Below are 15,746 nucleotides of genomic sequence, written 5' to 3' on the forward strand. Positions count from 1 at the left end.
CAGGGAGGAGATGAGGCAGGGAGTGTGGGATTGGGAGGGAATGAAGGAGCAGGATACAGCTGGGATACAGAGTCAATAAAATGTAACTAATAATAAAAATAAAAATAATAAAATTTAAAAAAAGCAAAAGATGGATTGCTGAAGCAGTGAGATCAGCCAAGACATGAGGTGAAGCTCTATGAGCTCAGGGGAATCTCAAGTTCAAATCCTACCTGTGCTATAAAGCAATTTGAATGCCAACCTGGGGAAATTAGTATGAGTCTTTGTCAATATTGAATTCACAAATAGAGTTGAGGATGCAGTTCAGTGGTAGAACAATTGTATATCTCTACATATAAATATACATGTCAGTTTAGTTCTTCAAATCCAGATCATGTGTTGGCTCCAATCTTGTGATGAGTTTATCCAAGCGTAGGAATTATAATACTTATGTTGTATGTATGTGAGCCTCATCTAGCATATATGAGGCCCAGTCCTTAGTAATAAAAAATAAGAAATTATTATTAAAAACTATAGTCTATAAGTCTGAAGTATCAATGTCCCCAAAACTTGCAAATGAATACTTACTAGCAAGTTAAAAGTTGTGTATTCCATTTTGTGACATTATTTCACAAATCCTTTATAAATTAGCATATTTATTTAATTTGGATAATAAATCTATTCCTGTAATTTGTGAATTGTCATAGAGTTAAACAGTAGCAAACACATAAAACCAAAACTTGAAAGCAATCAGCATTATATTAAAATCGCTGGAATCATTCTTTGTTCATACTCATCATATAATGTAATTAAGCTATTTCAAAATCCAACTAGGTAGGAAAAGCGCAGCTGAATTTACCTTTAACACCAGCATTCAGGAAGCAAGGGAAGATTTATCTCTATCTATGAATTTCAGAAGAGCCAGGGACATAGTGAGATCCTGTCTTGTGGTGATGGGTGAGGGGAAAAGAAAAGAAAAAGGAGGAGGAAGAAGAGGAAGAGGAGGAGGAGGAAAGAAATAAAGAAAAAAGAGAGAAAGAAAATTCAACTGAGTTATTGCTAGTTAGTTCAGGAGAGTTTTAGTAAGATAATTTCAAGGATATATTTTAATGTGATAAAACTGACATTTTTCTTTTTAGTCATATCTCAGCTTAGCCTGGACAAAATATGTTCTCACTGTTCCTTATTTTAAGCTACCACAGATGTCCTTGAAATCAGCAGTTCTTTATATTTAGTCTGCACTCATATTTCTTTATTCAGTTGTAGCAAATGAAGTTTATAAAGAGTCATAAGTCTAATAAGTGACAATATAGTAACAATTGATTATAAAGTTATGTTTGACATTTAGACAACAAACTTTAAAATATCACAGTTTTCTACTTGAGTTCTGAAGATGCTATCTGTGGGAACTTGGGAAAGGGAATTTAGAAGATACTTCAGATTATTTATTTTTATAATTTTATATTTGATCTCTTATATGAGAAATTAAATATAAGACCGATAAATGTTCAAAAGGTGATAATAGCATATTGTTTGGGGAAGTCCAAACTGTTTCTCTTTTCATAGTTCAAACTCCTTAAATTCACCATATAGGCCTCGTGGAACTTCCAAATAGATTAAATCCATTTGGATTTAATAAACAAACAAGCCGGCACCCCCAAAGAACCCAAAACACACACAAAAAAAAGCATATGAAAATAGGAAAGGTTTATTCTATCAAACTTTCAAAATAATGAGTAGGAAGAGATAAATTCTTAAATTATGTAAAGATTTGGAGGTTGTGGAGATGACCCTCAGCGGGGCTGCCTACAGAGATGGAATGGCAGAGGGACTTGGAAAAGTAAAGGAGAAACAAAGGATGTAAAATAAGTCAGAACTGTGTGGCCAAAGGGACAAATATTAGGCTTATAGGTGATATGTCCACCTTTTCTTCCCCTTCCTTATTTATGTTCTTACACCTTAAATACATACAAGCATCTAAACATAATTCAGATCTCTAACACTAAAGGGAAATCTATGAAAGGCATGTAACCTTGAAATGTAACCGTTGCATTTTGCTGGTCGTCTCCCTAGCATGAAATCTTACTTTTTGGAGAAAAGTCTGCAGTCAGTTTCCTTTCTTGTGCATTATATTTCAGATATGTAATTATGGATATGTATCATTGGCCATTCTACATCCTGACTTCTCAGTTAATGTTCCCTGCTCAGTAATTCAGCCAATACGTCAAAGCCTTCAAAGAAGGAAGAGAATGAATTTCTAATACTTTTTTGGTCTGTTGGTAGAATTATTTAAATGAATTGAAAATTACCATTTTAGTTATGAAAACCAAATAGTCATGAAGAAAGTTAGAATATTTAAAGAAAATAAGAATGAATAGAAATAATGTCATGTGTCACTGACTTTTTTTTTATTTTTCACAGTTTATTCATTTTCATATCCGGATTGTAGCCCCCTCCTTCATCTCATCCTGGTCCCTCACTCCCTCGTTCTTCCCCTAGCCCACTGATAGGGGGAGTCCTCCTCCTCAGCCAACTGACCCTAGCTTATAGTCTCATCAGGACTGTCTGGATCCTCTGTGGCCTGGCAAGGACTCATCACCAGGGGGAAGTGATCAAAAGCAGTCAACCAAGTTCATGATATCTCTCTATCTATCATTGTTAGTTTCCCAGAAACATTTTATTTATTAATGTGTCAGTTTGGCTGGTTCTTCAAATCCAGGTCATGTGCTAGCTCCAAACTTGTTAAAAGTTTATTATTTAACCTACTTCTCCCATTTTTCCCTCACTTCAACAACATTTACCTATTAGCACAATCGCTTGGGCTTTCACACTCCAGAAATGACTCGCTATCTGCTGTGTAATAAAGAGGAACTCTTCTAATTTGTGACTCAGAATCTCTTACCCAAGAGACATTTTGACAATATGTTATTTCTGTTTTCTTTAATCATCATTTCAAAAAGCAAGCAAGAGGAGCCTATGTATTTTAAAACTGCAAAACAAATATATACAGTTAAATGTGGAGACTGGTCAAAAATTGGGTATCAAATGGTGATAAAACAATTTTTCTAAGTGATTTGGCCTCTTGACTAAATATCCTGAGGTGTGGTCACACGCTAGCTTTACTCTTAAATAAAACTTTCTATATAATTTATTTCTTCAGGGTTGTATTTGGTTTTAAAAAATAATAAGTGCTCAGTAGCTGATAACATTGACTTCCAGACAGAAAAAAAAATTATTTTTAAAATACTTTAACTCTGATTTTATATTAATGTACCAAACTAACTTACCATATTATGAATTATTAAATACTTGAAATGAATGTAAGCAGTTACATGAGGAAGATTCACTGATTTTACTCCCAACTAAAATTATGAATTTATAGTGTCAACATTTTTATTGTTTACATTTATCTCTTGGTAATTAATGAAATATAAAAGAGTTATCAGTATCTGAATGGTTTGAAGTAAGGAGATAAGTTAAGGCTAAAAGACAACCTTAGAAACCACGGTACCCTGCAAACTCTCTCTTCTCATCTACATTATTGATAGTTAAAACAGACGCTTCTACCTTTTGCTTACAATACTGCTTCAAGAGCAGGCAAATTAGAGCTGATGTGAGATTACTGATTTGTCTTGGTGATCAGACATACTTTAAATCATAGTTAAAAATTGTGCTAGAAAATCTATTAAATTTATGAGTTCTGAAATAACAATCAAATAGAGTTCATTTTTACTAAGCAACTTTTTCAGGCTTCTAATAATTAAAAAATGATTTTTTAGAATGTAAACTTGTACAACCACTTTGGAAATCAATCTGGTGCTTTCTCAGAAAATTGGTAATAGCGCTACCTCATGGTCCAGCTATACGACTCCTAGGAATATATCCAAAATATACTCAACTAACAACAAGCACATTTGCTCAACTATGTACGTGGCAGCTCTATTCATAATAGCCAGAAGCTGGAAACAACCTAGATGTCCTTCAAAGGAGGAATGGAAACATAAATTGTGGGACATTTACACAATACAATGCTACTCAGCAATTAAAAACAAGGAAATCATGAAATTTGCAAGCAAATGGTGGGATCTAGAAAAGACCATCTTGAGTGAGGTAACCCAGAAGCAGAAAGACACATATGGTATATACTCACTCATAAGTGGATATTAGCCATATAATATAGGATATACATACTAAAATCTATACTCCTAAAGAAGCTAAACAACAAGGAATACACTTGTAATAAATTGTAGTAAATGATAATAATAAATTTTAAAATAAATAAACAGGAAAAGGGAAGATGATCAATCCTCATTCAGAAGAACAAATGCAATAGAGATTTGTAGCAGAAGACAGGGAACAGGACAGGAGCCTACCACAGTCAAACTCTGAAAGATTCTACTGGTTGAGGTTTCTAAGCAGAGGCTGAGGCTCATAGCCAAACTTTGGGCAGAGTGCAGGAAATCTTATGAAAGAAAGGGGAGATAGAAAGACCTGGAGGGGACAGGAGTTCCAAATGGAGCTCCAAAACAGAGCCATAAAAACTGATCCCTGGGGACCCTGAAGAGAATGATAACCCAACTAAGGACAATTCATGGGGAGGACCTAAAACCCAGGGTCAGATGTAGCCTCAGTATCCAAGTGGGTTCCCTCATAAGGGGAGCAGGGACTTTCTCTGATGTGAATTCAATGACTGGCTGTCTGATCACCTCCCCCAGAGGGGTACAGCCTTGCTGGTCCACAGAGGAAGGCAGTGCAATCAGTGCTGATGAGACCTGCTTGGCTAGGGTCAAATAGAGGAGAAGGAAGAGCTCACCTATCAGTATACTAGGGGAGGGGCATAGGGAGAGAAGAAAGAGGGAGGGTGGGATTATGAGGAGATGAGGGAGGGGGACACAGCGGGAATACAGACTGAATCAGTTGTAATAAATGATAATAAAAAATTAATAAATAAATAGAAAAAAAAAAGAAAACAATCGGAAACTATTTTCTTAAAACTAAGAACTCCCAGTTTCAGAGATCAAAAATCTGAAACAGGTCTTAATAGGTTTACTGCAATGGGCTGAAATCAAGATGCTGGCAAAACTGTGTTCCATCTGGAATCTCTGGAGTTGTTCCATCTTACAAAAGCCACCTGCATTCTTGGCTCCTTATCCCTTGCCATCTTCAAAGCCAGCCATGTGGCATCCTGAAATCTCTCTCTGAATTTTATAGTGACACTTTTATATCTTTCATTTTAAAGATTCACACAATTACATTGAACTCACTCATTCACTTGAGGATAGTTTTCCTATCTGGAGATCATTGACCACATATGCGAAATTCCTTTGATCATACAAAGTGACTCATGAGCACTTGCCCAGTAGGATGTAGATGCCTTTGGAGGCCATTATTCTTTACACCACTTTAAAAGTAGGGGATTGGGGAAATGGGTCTCCATATTGTAGAATGAACCATAAATTTTAAAACCACTGGTGGGGAGGGGAATGTGTTCTCTTTGAAGTACTCATAATGCATTGGATAAAAAGTAAGTTTTCAAAGTAATGGGCTTAAAATTTACATAAGAAATTGGCAGGATGAACACTGATATTCTTGTTTTCCTTTTTGTCCATTTCTCTACATAAAGCATGTTATTTTTAATTTGGTAAGACAGTTTTATAAACATACAATGAGAAATTTGAAAGGATTTTCAAGGAGATAAAGTATCTGAGAAGTGGGATATTATAGATTGTCATTCAGTAATTGAAATTATTGGATTAATTTTTTTTCTAAATGCAAAGGCAATAGAAGTCAATCTAAGAAGTAAGAGAGCAAAGATACATTTAAAATGTGCAGCAGGTAAAGAGAGCATGAGATTTGTTTACATATCAATGTCCTCGCTTATAATTTTCTTTGGGTAGTCTATACATATACATACATATTACATATACATTTTGTACATATGCTTTTTAAGTTGACACTTCTTAAGTATGTCCAATTCAAGATGTACACTATGGAGCGTGCTCACTTAAGGTCATAGTTCAAGAAGGAAAGGTGATATACTGGAACATTTCTAGGGATGGTTTTGATTCTATTAAATGTGAAACAACGGAATATTTTAGAAAAAACTTAGTTCCTCTTTCTGGACAAGATTTTAGCTTCAGCTAAAAGAACGGACGTTTGAAAAGTACATTAACATAGAAATTTGCCTCTAAACATAACTCCCTTACATATCTGTCAAGATTAATTTGAACATTTATTCAAAGTAGGATTCTGAGAAAACAGCTGGACTACCATGTACTTTACATCAACTTCCACAGGCCAAAGTGTAAAACAACTCAAATATTCACAGATTGATATGTAGGCTATATATATATATATATATATATATATATATATATATATATGCAGTGAACTATTACTGACCAGTAGAAAATAAATCCAGACATGTGCTAATATATGGATAAATTACAAAAACTTCATGTTTAGTGAAACAATTTACTCACCACAAGAACACTAATTATATTAAGTATCTAGCAGACTCTGTCTCACAGAAACAAAAAGTGGAATCTGATTGAAAGGAGCTGAGTTGGAGGATCAGACTGAATTTGAGTTGTTCAATTGTATGGAATTTCAGCCATATAAGATAAAAAGTTTCAGGGGTCATCTGTGCAACATTATAACTTTATAATTAACCATACCATGATAGACATGTAAGTCTAGCAAGAGAATAAGCCATTTTCTTTTTACTACAATAAAAGTTATTAGATATGACTTTTATGAATCACACCTGTCAATGTTGCAAAGTAGCTGTGGTGGTTTGAATAGGTTTGGACCCCACAGACTCATGTGTGTAAATGCTTGGCCCACAGGGAATGACACTATTGGGAGGTTTGTTCTTGTTAGAGGAAGTGTGTCACTGTGGGAGTGGGCCTTGAGGGGTTCCTATGCTCATGTTCTGCCCAGTGTGGAATGAGTCTCCTCCTGGTTTCCCGGGAATACAGTCCCCTTATGGCTGCCTTTGGTTCAAGATGTAGACTTAGTTCCTCCAGCACCATGTCTGCCTGTATGCTACCATACTCCCCTGCCCATGACAGTAATGAACTAAAGCTCTGAAACTGTAAGCTAGCCCCAATTAAACATTATCCTTTATAAGAATTGCATTGGTCATGTTGTCTCTTCACAGCAATGAAAATTCTAAGACCTTAACTTTACTGTAATTTTCAAAATCGTTGATGGTGGTATTATTTCCTGAAAACTAGCAAAACAGCAAATGGAAAAGCAACTTCAAATTTTCTATACCAAAGACTTCTGAACTTACCTCCTGCTCAGAAATACATGGAATAAAAGTGATTAGGAAGCAGTAGCCATTTCCTGCTTTTGAAGGTTGTCACTTTCCAACTCAGAAGAGATATTATATACTCTAGTATTACTGTCAAATCAGAGCATTCTAGTAAATGTCTTGCAACCCACAATTGCATTAAATAATTTCAGAATTAGTAATACAGAGGCTTTACATTTAGATAAACAAGTGTATGTTTTCTGATACTGCCATAAAAACAATAGCTTTGTGGCTTTAAAGGAAGGGAGCTATGGGTAGATGGGGAGAATTTATACAACATACACACGGAGACCCTGAATTCAATCCTTAGCATCAAAGAAAAAAATAAGGAGGAAGAGAAAAAGGAGTAGAAATTTTAAAATATATGTATATATTCTAGCATAGTTGGAAAGTTTGTGAACTTAAAACAAAGTTATCAGGGGAGGACTCTTGTTCAAGACTCTACAGAAGGTGCAGCAATTTATCTCTTCCAGATACTGGCTTGAATCAACATTATTCCAATGTGCCTGCATCTTTAGTGTGATCTCTCCTCTTTTAAAAATTAAATGGAAATATTATTAGGTCAAATCATAAAAATGTTTTTTGACTTTTTAATTTTAATTTTAATGTTTTTCACAATGTATTCATTATATATCCTGATTGAATCCTACTCCATCAACTCCTCCCAGCCCCACCCTCTCTCCCACCTCTTCTCATCCCCTTCCCCTAGTCCATGGAAGGGGGGAGTTCTTCTCCTCTCTCACCTGCCCATAGCTTATCAGGTCTCATCAGCACTGCCTGGATCCTCTTCCTCTGTGACCTGATAAGACCACATCTCCAAGGGAAAGTGCTAAAAGAGCATGACAGAGACAGCCCCTGCTCCCTTTACTCAGAAACCCACATGGAGACTGAGCTGCCAATCTACTACATCTGAGCATGGGGTCTAGGTCCTCTCCATGCATGCATGGTCCTTGGTTGGTGCATCAGTCTCTGCAGGACCCTGTGGGCTCAGATTATTTAGCTTTGTTGGTCTCCTTATGGGTTTCTGTCCCCTCCATGTCCTTCTATTTCCCCTTCCCTTCTTCCATAAGACTCCCTGAACTCTGCCCAAAGTTTGGCTATGAGTCTCAGCATCTGCTTCTATCTCCTTTTGTGTAGAGCTGGATCCTCTATAGAAGGCTCACATACTGTTTCCTCTCTTCCACCACTTCTGGTGTCTATCATTGGGTGGGATTAGGAGGGAATAACGAAGGGGCTACAGCTGGGATACAAAGTGAATAAACCATAATTATTATAAAAATAAAAATTAAATAAAAAAACAAATAAAGCTGCTACGAACATAGTTGAGCAAATGTCTTTATTGAATGGTGGGGCATCTTTTGCGTATGTACCCAGAAGTGGTATCCCCTTAGATCCTCCTTAATGTTTAGCTTCTTTAGGTCTATAGATTTTACAGCTATCCTATAATATATAGCTAATATCCGCTTATAAGTGAGTGTATACCATGCCTGTCTTTCTATTTCTGGTTTACCTCACTCAGGATTATCTTTTCAAGTTCCATCCATTGGCCTGCAAATTTTATTGGGTATAGAGCTAAACAGAGAATTCTCAATAAAGGAATATTAAATGGCAGAGAAACAAAGAAATGATCAACATCCTTAGTTACCAGGGAAAAGCAAATCAAAACAACTCAGATATTCCAACTTACACATATCAGAATGGCTAAGATCAAAAACTGAAGTGACAACACATGCTGGAGAGCATGTGGAGAAAGGGGAACCCTCCTCCATTGCTGGTGGGAGTGTAAACTTGTACAACCACTTTGGAAATCAATCAGAAGCTTTGTCAAAAAATTGGTAATAGGGCTACCTTAAGATCCAGCTATACCACTCTTGGGTATACACCCAAAAGATTCCCCACCAATCAATAAGGACATTTGTTCAACGATGTTCATAGGAGCTTTATTTGTTTTTTTTAATTAAATTTTTATTTTTATAATAATTACAGTTTATTCACTATGTATCTCAGCTATAGCCTCCTCCCTTAATCCCTCCCAATCCCACCCTCCTTTCCTCATCTCCTCCTTGCTCCTCTCTAAGTACACTGTTAGGGCAGATCTTCCTCCCCTTCCATCTGACCATAGCTTATCAGTTCTCTCCTGGACTGGTTGCAATGTGGCCTAGCTAGGCTGCTCCTCCCAGGTGGGAGGGGAGGTCAAAGAGCTAGGCACTGAGTTCATGCCAGAGACAATCCCTGTTCCCCTTACTAAGGAACCTACTTGGATACTGAGATGCCATGGGCTACGTCTGGGTTCTAGGTTATATCCATGCATGGGCCATGGTTGGAGAAGCAGTCTCAGACAAGTCCTTGTGTCCAGATATATTTGGTTCTTGTGGAGAGCTTGTTCTCTCCAGGTCTTACTAACTCTCTCTTCTTTCATATGATTCCCTGCACTCTGTCCAAAGTTTAGCCATGAGTTTCAGCATCTGCTTTGATACACTGCTAGGTAGTCTTTCAGAGGCTTTCTATGTTAGGCTTCTGTCCTGCTTCTCATTTTCTCCTATCTCCAATGTCCATCCCATTTGTCTTTCTAAGTAAGTATTGATCATCTTACCCCAAGTCCTTTTTCTTGTTTATCTTCTTTAGGTGTACCAATTTTAGTATGTTTATCCTATCTTACAGGTCTAGTACCCATTTATAAGTGAGTATATACCGTGTGTGTCTTTCTGTTTCTGGAATACCTCACTCAGGATGATCTTTTCTAGCTCCCACCACTTGCCTGCAAATTTCATAATTTCCTTGTTTTTAATTGCTGAGTAGTATTCCATTGTGTAAATGTATCACAATTTCTGTATCCATTCCTCTGTTGAGGGACATTTGGGTTGTTTCTTCACCAGCTCTTTATCTGACAGAAGGCTAATATCCAGAATATATAAAGAACTAAAGATGTTAAAAAGCAACAAATCAAGTAATCCAATTTAAAAAATGGGGTACGGAGCTAAAGAGAGAATTCTCTGTAGAGGAATATAAAATGTCAGAGAAACACTTGAAGAAATCCTCAACGTACTTAGCCATCAGAAAAATGCAAATCAAAACAACTCTGAAATTTCACCTTACACACATCAGAATGGCTAAGATCAAAAACTCAAGTGACAACACATGCTGGAGAGGATGTGGAGAAAGGGGAACATTCCTCCATTGCTGGTGGGAACGTAAACTTGCACAACCATTTTGGAGATCAATCTGGCACTTTCTCAGACAATTAGGAACAGTGCTTCCTCAAGATCCAGCTATACCACTTCTAGGCATATATCCAAAATATGCTCAAGTACACAACAAGGACATTTGCTCAACCATGTTTGTAGCAGCTTTATTTGTAATAGCCAGAATCTGGAAACAACCTAGATGTCCCTCAATGGAAGAATGGATGCAGAAATTGTGGCAAATTATCACAATGGAATACTACTCAGCTATTAAAAACAAGGAGATCATGACAATCATAAAACTCTTAATTATGAAGGAGTTTAAAAATTCTAATGAAGATGAATAATTATCTTGAAAGTGTAAATATGTACCATACTCATCAAACACATCCCTCAGATACTGCAATATTGATGTTGTATTAAGGGTAGAATGTCATATCCACATGACATATAAAGCTTGTAGTTAATACATTCCAAATATTGAACTTGATCTCTTACTCAGATTAAGTGACATAAAGTACTGAGTTGGTGTCAGCTCAACAGCTGCCCTTCACTGGCATTTTGTACAATTCTGACCACACTGAATCCCCTAAGTATGGAGCTGTAGGATGAGAGCATATTATCTATCCATACCCTCTATCAGCTATGTATTCCTGTTTACCTATAGTTATTATGTATGTATCAGTTCTTTGTGTATATGTCTATATTTCCTAACTGTAATTTTAGTACGGATTTTTTTCATTTTTTTTACCAACTATGAGAAAAGGAAGTTCCTGTTTTAATCCTCTCAGGAATTATGCTCTGGTGATTTCTGTCTCATTTCTATTTAATATCAAGTTGTGATTCTATCAAAAAGTTTACTTTTCATTTATATGGAAAATTCTCTTCCTTTTCATTAATTTTTTTGACTTTTTCTACTAAATTTCTATCATGATCTTTATCATAAACTTAAGCAACACATGTAAAATGTGGAAATAAATTTCTTTTTATATAATATTGCATTGATGTGAATAACACATTGATTTTAATTAAATTGTTTAATAGCCATTTGACATTTTGAAAACTAAAGATACACATGCATAAAGTTTTCTATTTTAATTTGAAGCAATGTTCTGCATTATTGATACTGTTATTGTGAGACAATATTAGTAGTATTTTATGATAGAAATTAAATAAAATGTACTTTAAAACTAGTGTAATGACAACGTATAAAATTTTTATGTTTGTGAAAAACTGACAAATAACCCAAAACATTCATTGTCTTTTAATATTTTCAAATTTCAATGTTTTAACCATATATATATGTTATATATATATATATATATGTGTACATCCAAGTACATATCCATATATGTGGATGCATTTGATCATTTTTTCCTGTGATTGCCCCACTTATCAAATAAATTTAAGCAACGTCTTAATTATCTGAGTAAGACTGTAGAGGATGATGTTGTCTACATTCAGAAAATCCTTGTTGACAAACTCTAAAAATGGAAGAACAAAATTTATAGACAAACATTAGAAATATGAAACACAAATGTTTTATAATCCATCTACCATTATGAATAGCAATGTTCTTTTACTTTAATTTTATTGTCAAATATTCATTTAAGATAGTCATGTCTAACTCAGTCCATCTCCCATCTCCTCCTCTGTAGTTCTCCTATCTTCCTCTACATTTCCCTCTGAACTCCATGGACTCTCCCTCTCTAGTTTTTTATTTAATACTCACTGCAAACATTTAGTACTTCTTACAGGTGCATGGGTATGGAGCCATGCACTGAAGCCTGAGCAGCCTCTCAGGGATCACATCCCTGGAAAGAAGTTACTTTCTCTCTTCAGTTGTCATCATCTGCCAGCAGTTCCTCCTTGAGTCATGGAGATTTTGGATACTTGCTTTTGCGCATATCTTCTGCTTTCATTTCAGAGATCCACAGACACACAAGGATCAGCTTTTTAAAACAAATGACAAAAAGTCATTGAAATAAATCACCTTGTTTCTTGGTTTTCTTTTTTTGTCTCCAGGATTGACATCTTTAAGTATGTGATCTATGGCATTGCAGCAGCTTTCTTTGTCTATGGCATTTTACTGATGGTGGAAGGTTTTTTCACAACTGGGGCCATCAAAGATCTCTATGGGGACTTCAAAATCACCACCTGTGGAAGATGTGTGAGCGCCTGGGTATGTCATTTCTCTGCACTCAGCATGTAATGTGGGTTGATTTCAGTATCACACAGATGTTTTTACTCACATGAAGAGAGCCAAATAATTCTTCAATGCAGAATAAAGAATCATTAATTCTTCAATGTTCATTTCTAACATTTTCTTCCACGATGGAAATCTTACATCATAATAAGATCTCTAAATTAAAAGTATTTGTTATGAAATATTGGTTTTAATTTCTTAAATTATATGCAATATGTATTGACTTATTGTTATTTATTTTAAAGAACTTAGGGTACCATACAAAATAATATAAAAATCTTCTCCTAATCTATAGGCAAAATGCATATGTATGTAAATTTCTGTCTCTCCTTTTAAACTTTTCTCCATTGTAAGTTACATATTTGAGAATAACTATATCAGAAAAATTCTGTTTTATAAATTTACCAGTGTTGGTCTTCAATCTTTATTGATGAGATGTTTGGTGGTAAATCAAATTTATATTCACAACATAAAACTAATGCATTTCAAAGCATATATCTGGTAATGTATGAGAGTAGTAAAAACCAAAAGTCATACAGTTGAAGATGGTGTTTCATGTTTTATATAGAGTAGTTTTCCCACATTGAATCATTAAGCACCCATCCTTTCCTTCTATTTTGTCATGTCATACAAGAAGATATATTTACATCAAATAAGTCATAAAATTTAAGCAATCTGTAATAAGGACTAATAAATTAGTTTGACTTACAGAAAAATCAAACCTATCTGTTAGCAGCAAATCTTTATATTGAGCAGCTTGTAATGGATTCTAGATGCAGCTTGGTTGAGGTGTGGACATCTCTTTCTTTCTACAATTCCTAACGGGTGATACAGATGCATATAAAGAAAACTTGAGTTTCAATAATGTGACTTAACAGCTCTAAAAAGAGAGTTTCACCTAAATTGTTTGGATTGGTAATACCAAATTTCAGATCCAGAGAAAATAATATGCATAAAGATGTTGGGTTGATGTTAAAAGCCTCTACATTCAGTTATCCATGACACTTAAACAAAAAGGCAAGTTTCTGGCCTAAATTTGACTTCTAGTTTACAAATTGTGTATAATACATTTAGAGAATGAAAGGCTTACTTATTGTTCAGTCAACTCCTGACAGTGCATCAGTGAGCCTTAGAAAGTAACTTTAGGTTTTTGAATCATGGTTGACATATTTGACAAAAATCAAGATCATCTTTTTAAAATTCTGAGTGTGATGGTACAGAAGTGTAAGAAAGAGAGACAGTGTCTGTAAACTGATCTCTAATGGCACAGAATGTCCCACCAGCAGGACAGTTTCAGGCAATTGTGATATTTCATTCAGAACTGGGAAGTCAGCACGTAGTAATAATAATCATGGAAGAATTTTCACATCTACATACAGATAATTATCTGCCTGTCAGTTAAGCATCTTAAAAAGAATCTCTGGCTAATAATGAATAAAAATGGGGGATATAGACAAACAGGTGTGGGCTTATAGGAAATATTATGAGAAGCCTTAACCCCCTCGTTGGAACATCCTGCGTCAGTTCTAGAACTAGCAGTGGTGGTGTCCGAGGTCTGAGTAGGTTCAGGAGACCATTGCCCCCAGGGGCGAGACGTGCTCCATGCCAATTGACTAACTCCATGTTTTCCTCCACTTTTGAAAGTCATTTAAGGTTCTTAAATTATTTTTTTCCCTTTTTTTAAAATTTTTCATCAATTACACTTTATTCATTCTGCATCCCCCCATAAGCCCCTCCCTCCTCCCCTCCCAATCCCACCCTCCCTCCTCCCTCTGCTTGCATGCCACTCCCCAAGTCCACTAATAGGGGAGGTTCTCCTCTCCTTTCTGATCTTAGTCTGTCAGTTCACATCAAAAGTGGCTGCATTGTCCTCTACTATGGCCTGGGTCTGATGCTCTTTGGGTGGATGACACCTAAACGAACATCTGTACAAAGTCCCAATTTATTTCTAATATCAGAGATCAGACCTCTACTCTTGCCTGATGCATCTAAAACAAAAAGGGGGAACTGTAGAGAGCTGCGGAATGCTATGCCTTAAAGATGGAGCTGGTTTCCGCCTTCCACCTTTCCGATGGTGAGTGCTCTCTGTCACGAACAATTCCACATTTGGCTAAGGCTGAGGATCTGGCTTGTTTCCATATATGTGGACCTATCTGCATTGCCCACATGGCACGCCTGGGTTGACTACCCAGAGGCTATTTAAGCTGTGGGCTGGCTTTCCCCAGGGTCCGAGGATTGTTCAAGGTTTCTGAATAAACTGTATTGAAAAAAAAAAAAATCTCAAATACCTATTTTTAAAGTGAATCATCAGCCACACTGTTTTTCTACAATAGTAGCAATTGTGTCAGCAGTCATATGTAACAGAGCAGAAGGCTGGCAGCAGCTGCGTGGGCCTCCTCAGTGGCAGCAGGTAGTCAGCCCACGAAGCTGTGCCTGCCCACTCTTAGGACACCTGCTCTGACATCCAGTGTTGATCAAAGCGGAGCAGAAGCAGAAACCGTAGTCTTCAGCACTCTGTAGCATGAGGCCCGTGAGCACCACGGAAGAGAACAAACTCCAAGGTCCAGGAAGTAAATGGGTGGCAACATGCAGCCTGTAGCCCTGTTCTCTGCCCACTGTTGAGTGCATTGAATCAGAGGAGGAAAGAATTCATGTCCTTCCCTCATCTGGCATTTATGTCCCCTCTACTATGTTCATTCAGCTCTTTCTTTCTTTCTTTCTTTCTTTCTTTCTTTCTTTCTTTCTTTCTTTCTTTCTTTCTTTCTTTCTTTCTTTCTTTTTTTTCTCTTTCTTTCTTTCTTTCTTTCTTTCTTTCTTTCTTTCTTTCTTTCTTTCTTTTTCTTCCTTCTTTCTTTCTTTCGCCTCCAAGAGGTGGCCTTTTATTTTCACCACTTTATATAATTTTTTTTTATTAATTATACTTTATTCACTTTGTATCCCTCCAAAAGCCCCTCTCTCCTCCCCTCTCGGTCCCACCCTCCCCTTCCCCCTCCCCCTTCTTCAGCATGCCCCTCCCCAAGTCCACTGATAGGGGAGGTCCTCCTCTCCTTCCTTCTGATCT

The 15,746-nt window shown here is 36.3% G+C and overlaps 1 protein-coding gene across 2 annotated transcripts in view; it reads left to right on the forward strand.

The window, feature by feature from the left end:
* Gpm6a (glycoprotein M6A) overlaps positions 1 to 15,746 on the forward strand; it is a 310,605-nt gene that overhangs the window by 277,565 nt on the left and 17,294 nt on the right. For both annotated transcript variants that reach the window (XM_060381792.1, XM_060381791.1), the window contains exon 3: positions 12,505 to 12,661. In XM_060381792.1, the coding sequence (XP_060237775.1) occupies positions 12,505 to 12,661 (157 nt within the window). The remainder of the gene's footprint in view (positions 1 to 12,504; positions 12,662 to 15,746) is intronic.

This window comes from Meriones unguiculatus, chromosome 4 (genome assembly GCF_030254825.1).
Source record: "Meriones unguiculatus strain TT.TT164.6M chromosome 4, Bangor_MerUng_6.1, whole genome shotgun sequence".
In the NCBI taxonomy this organism is placed as follows: Eukaryota; Metazoa; Chordata; class Mammalia; order Rodentia; family Muridae; genus Meriones; species Meriones unguiculatus.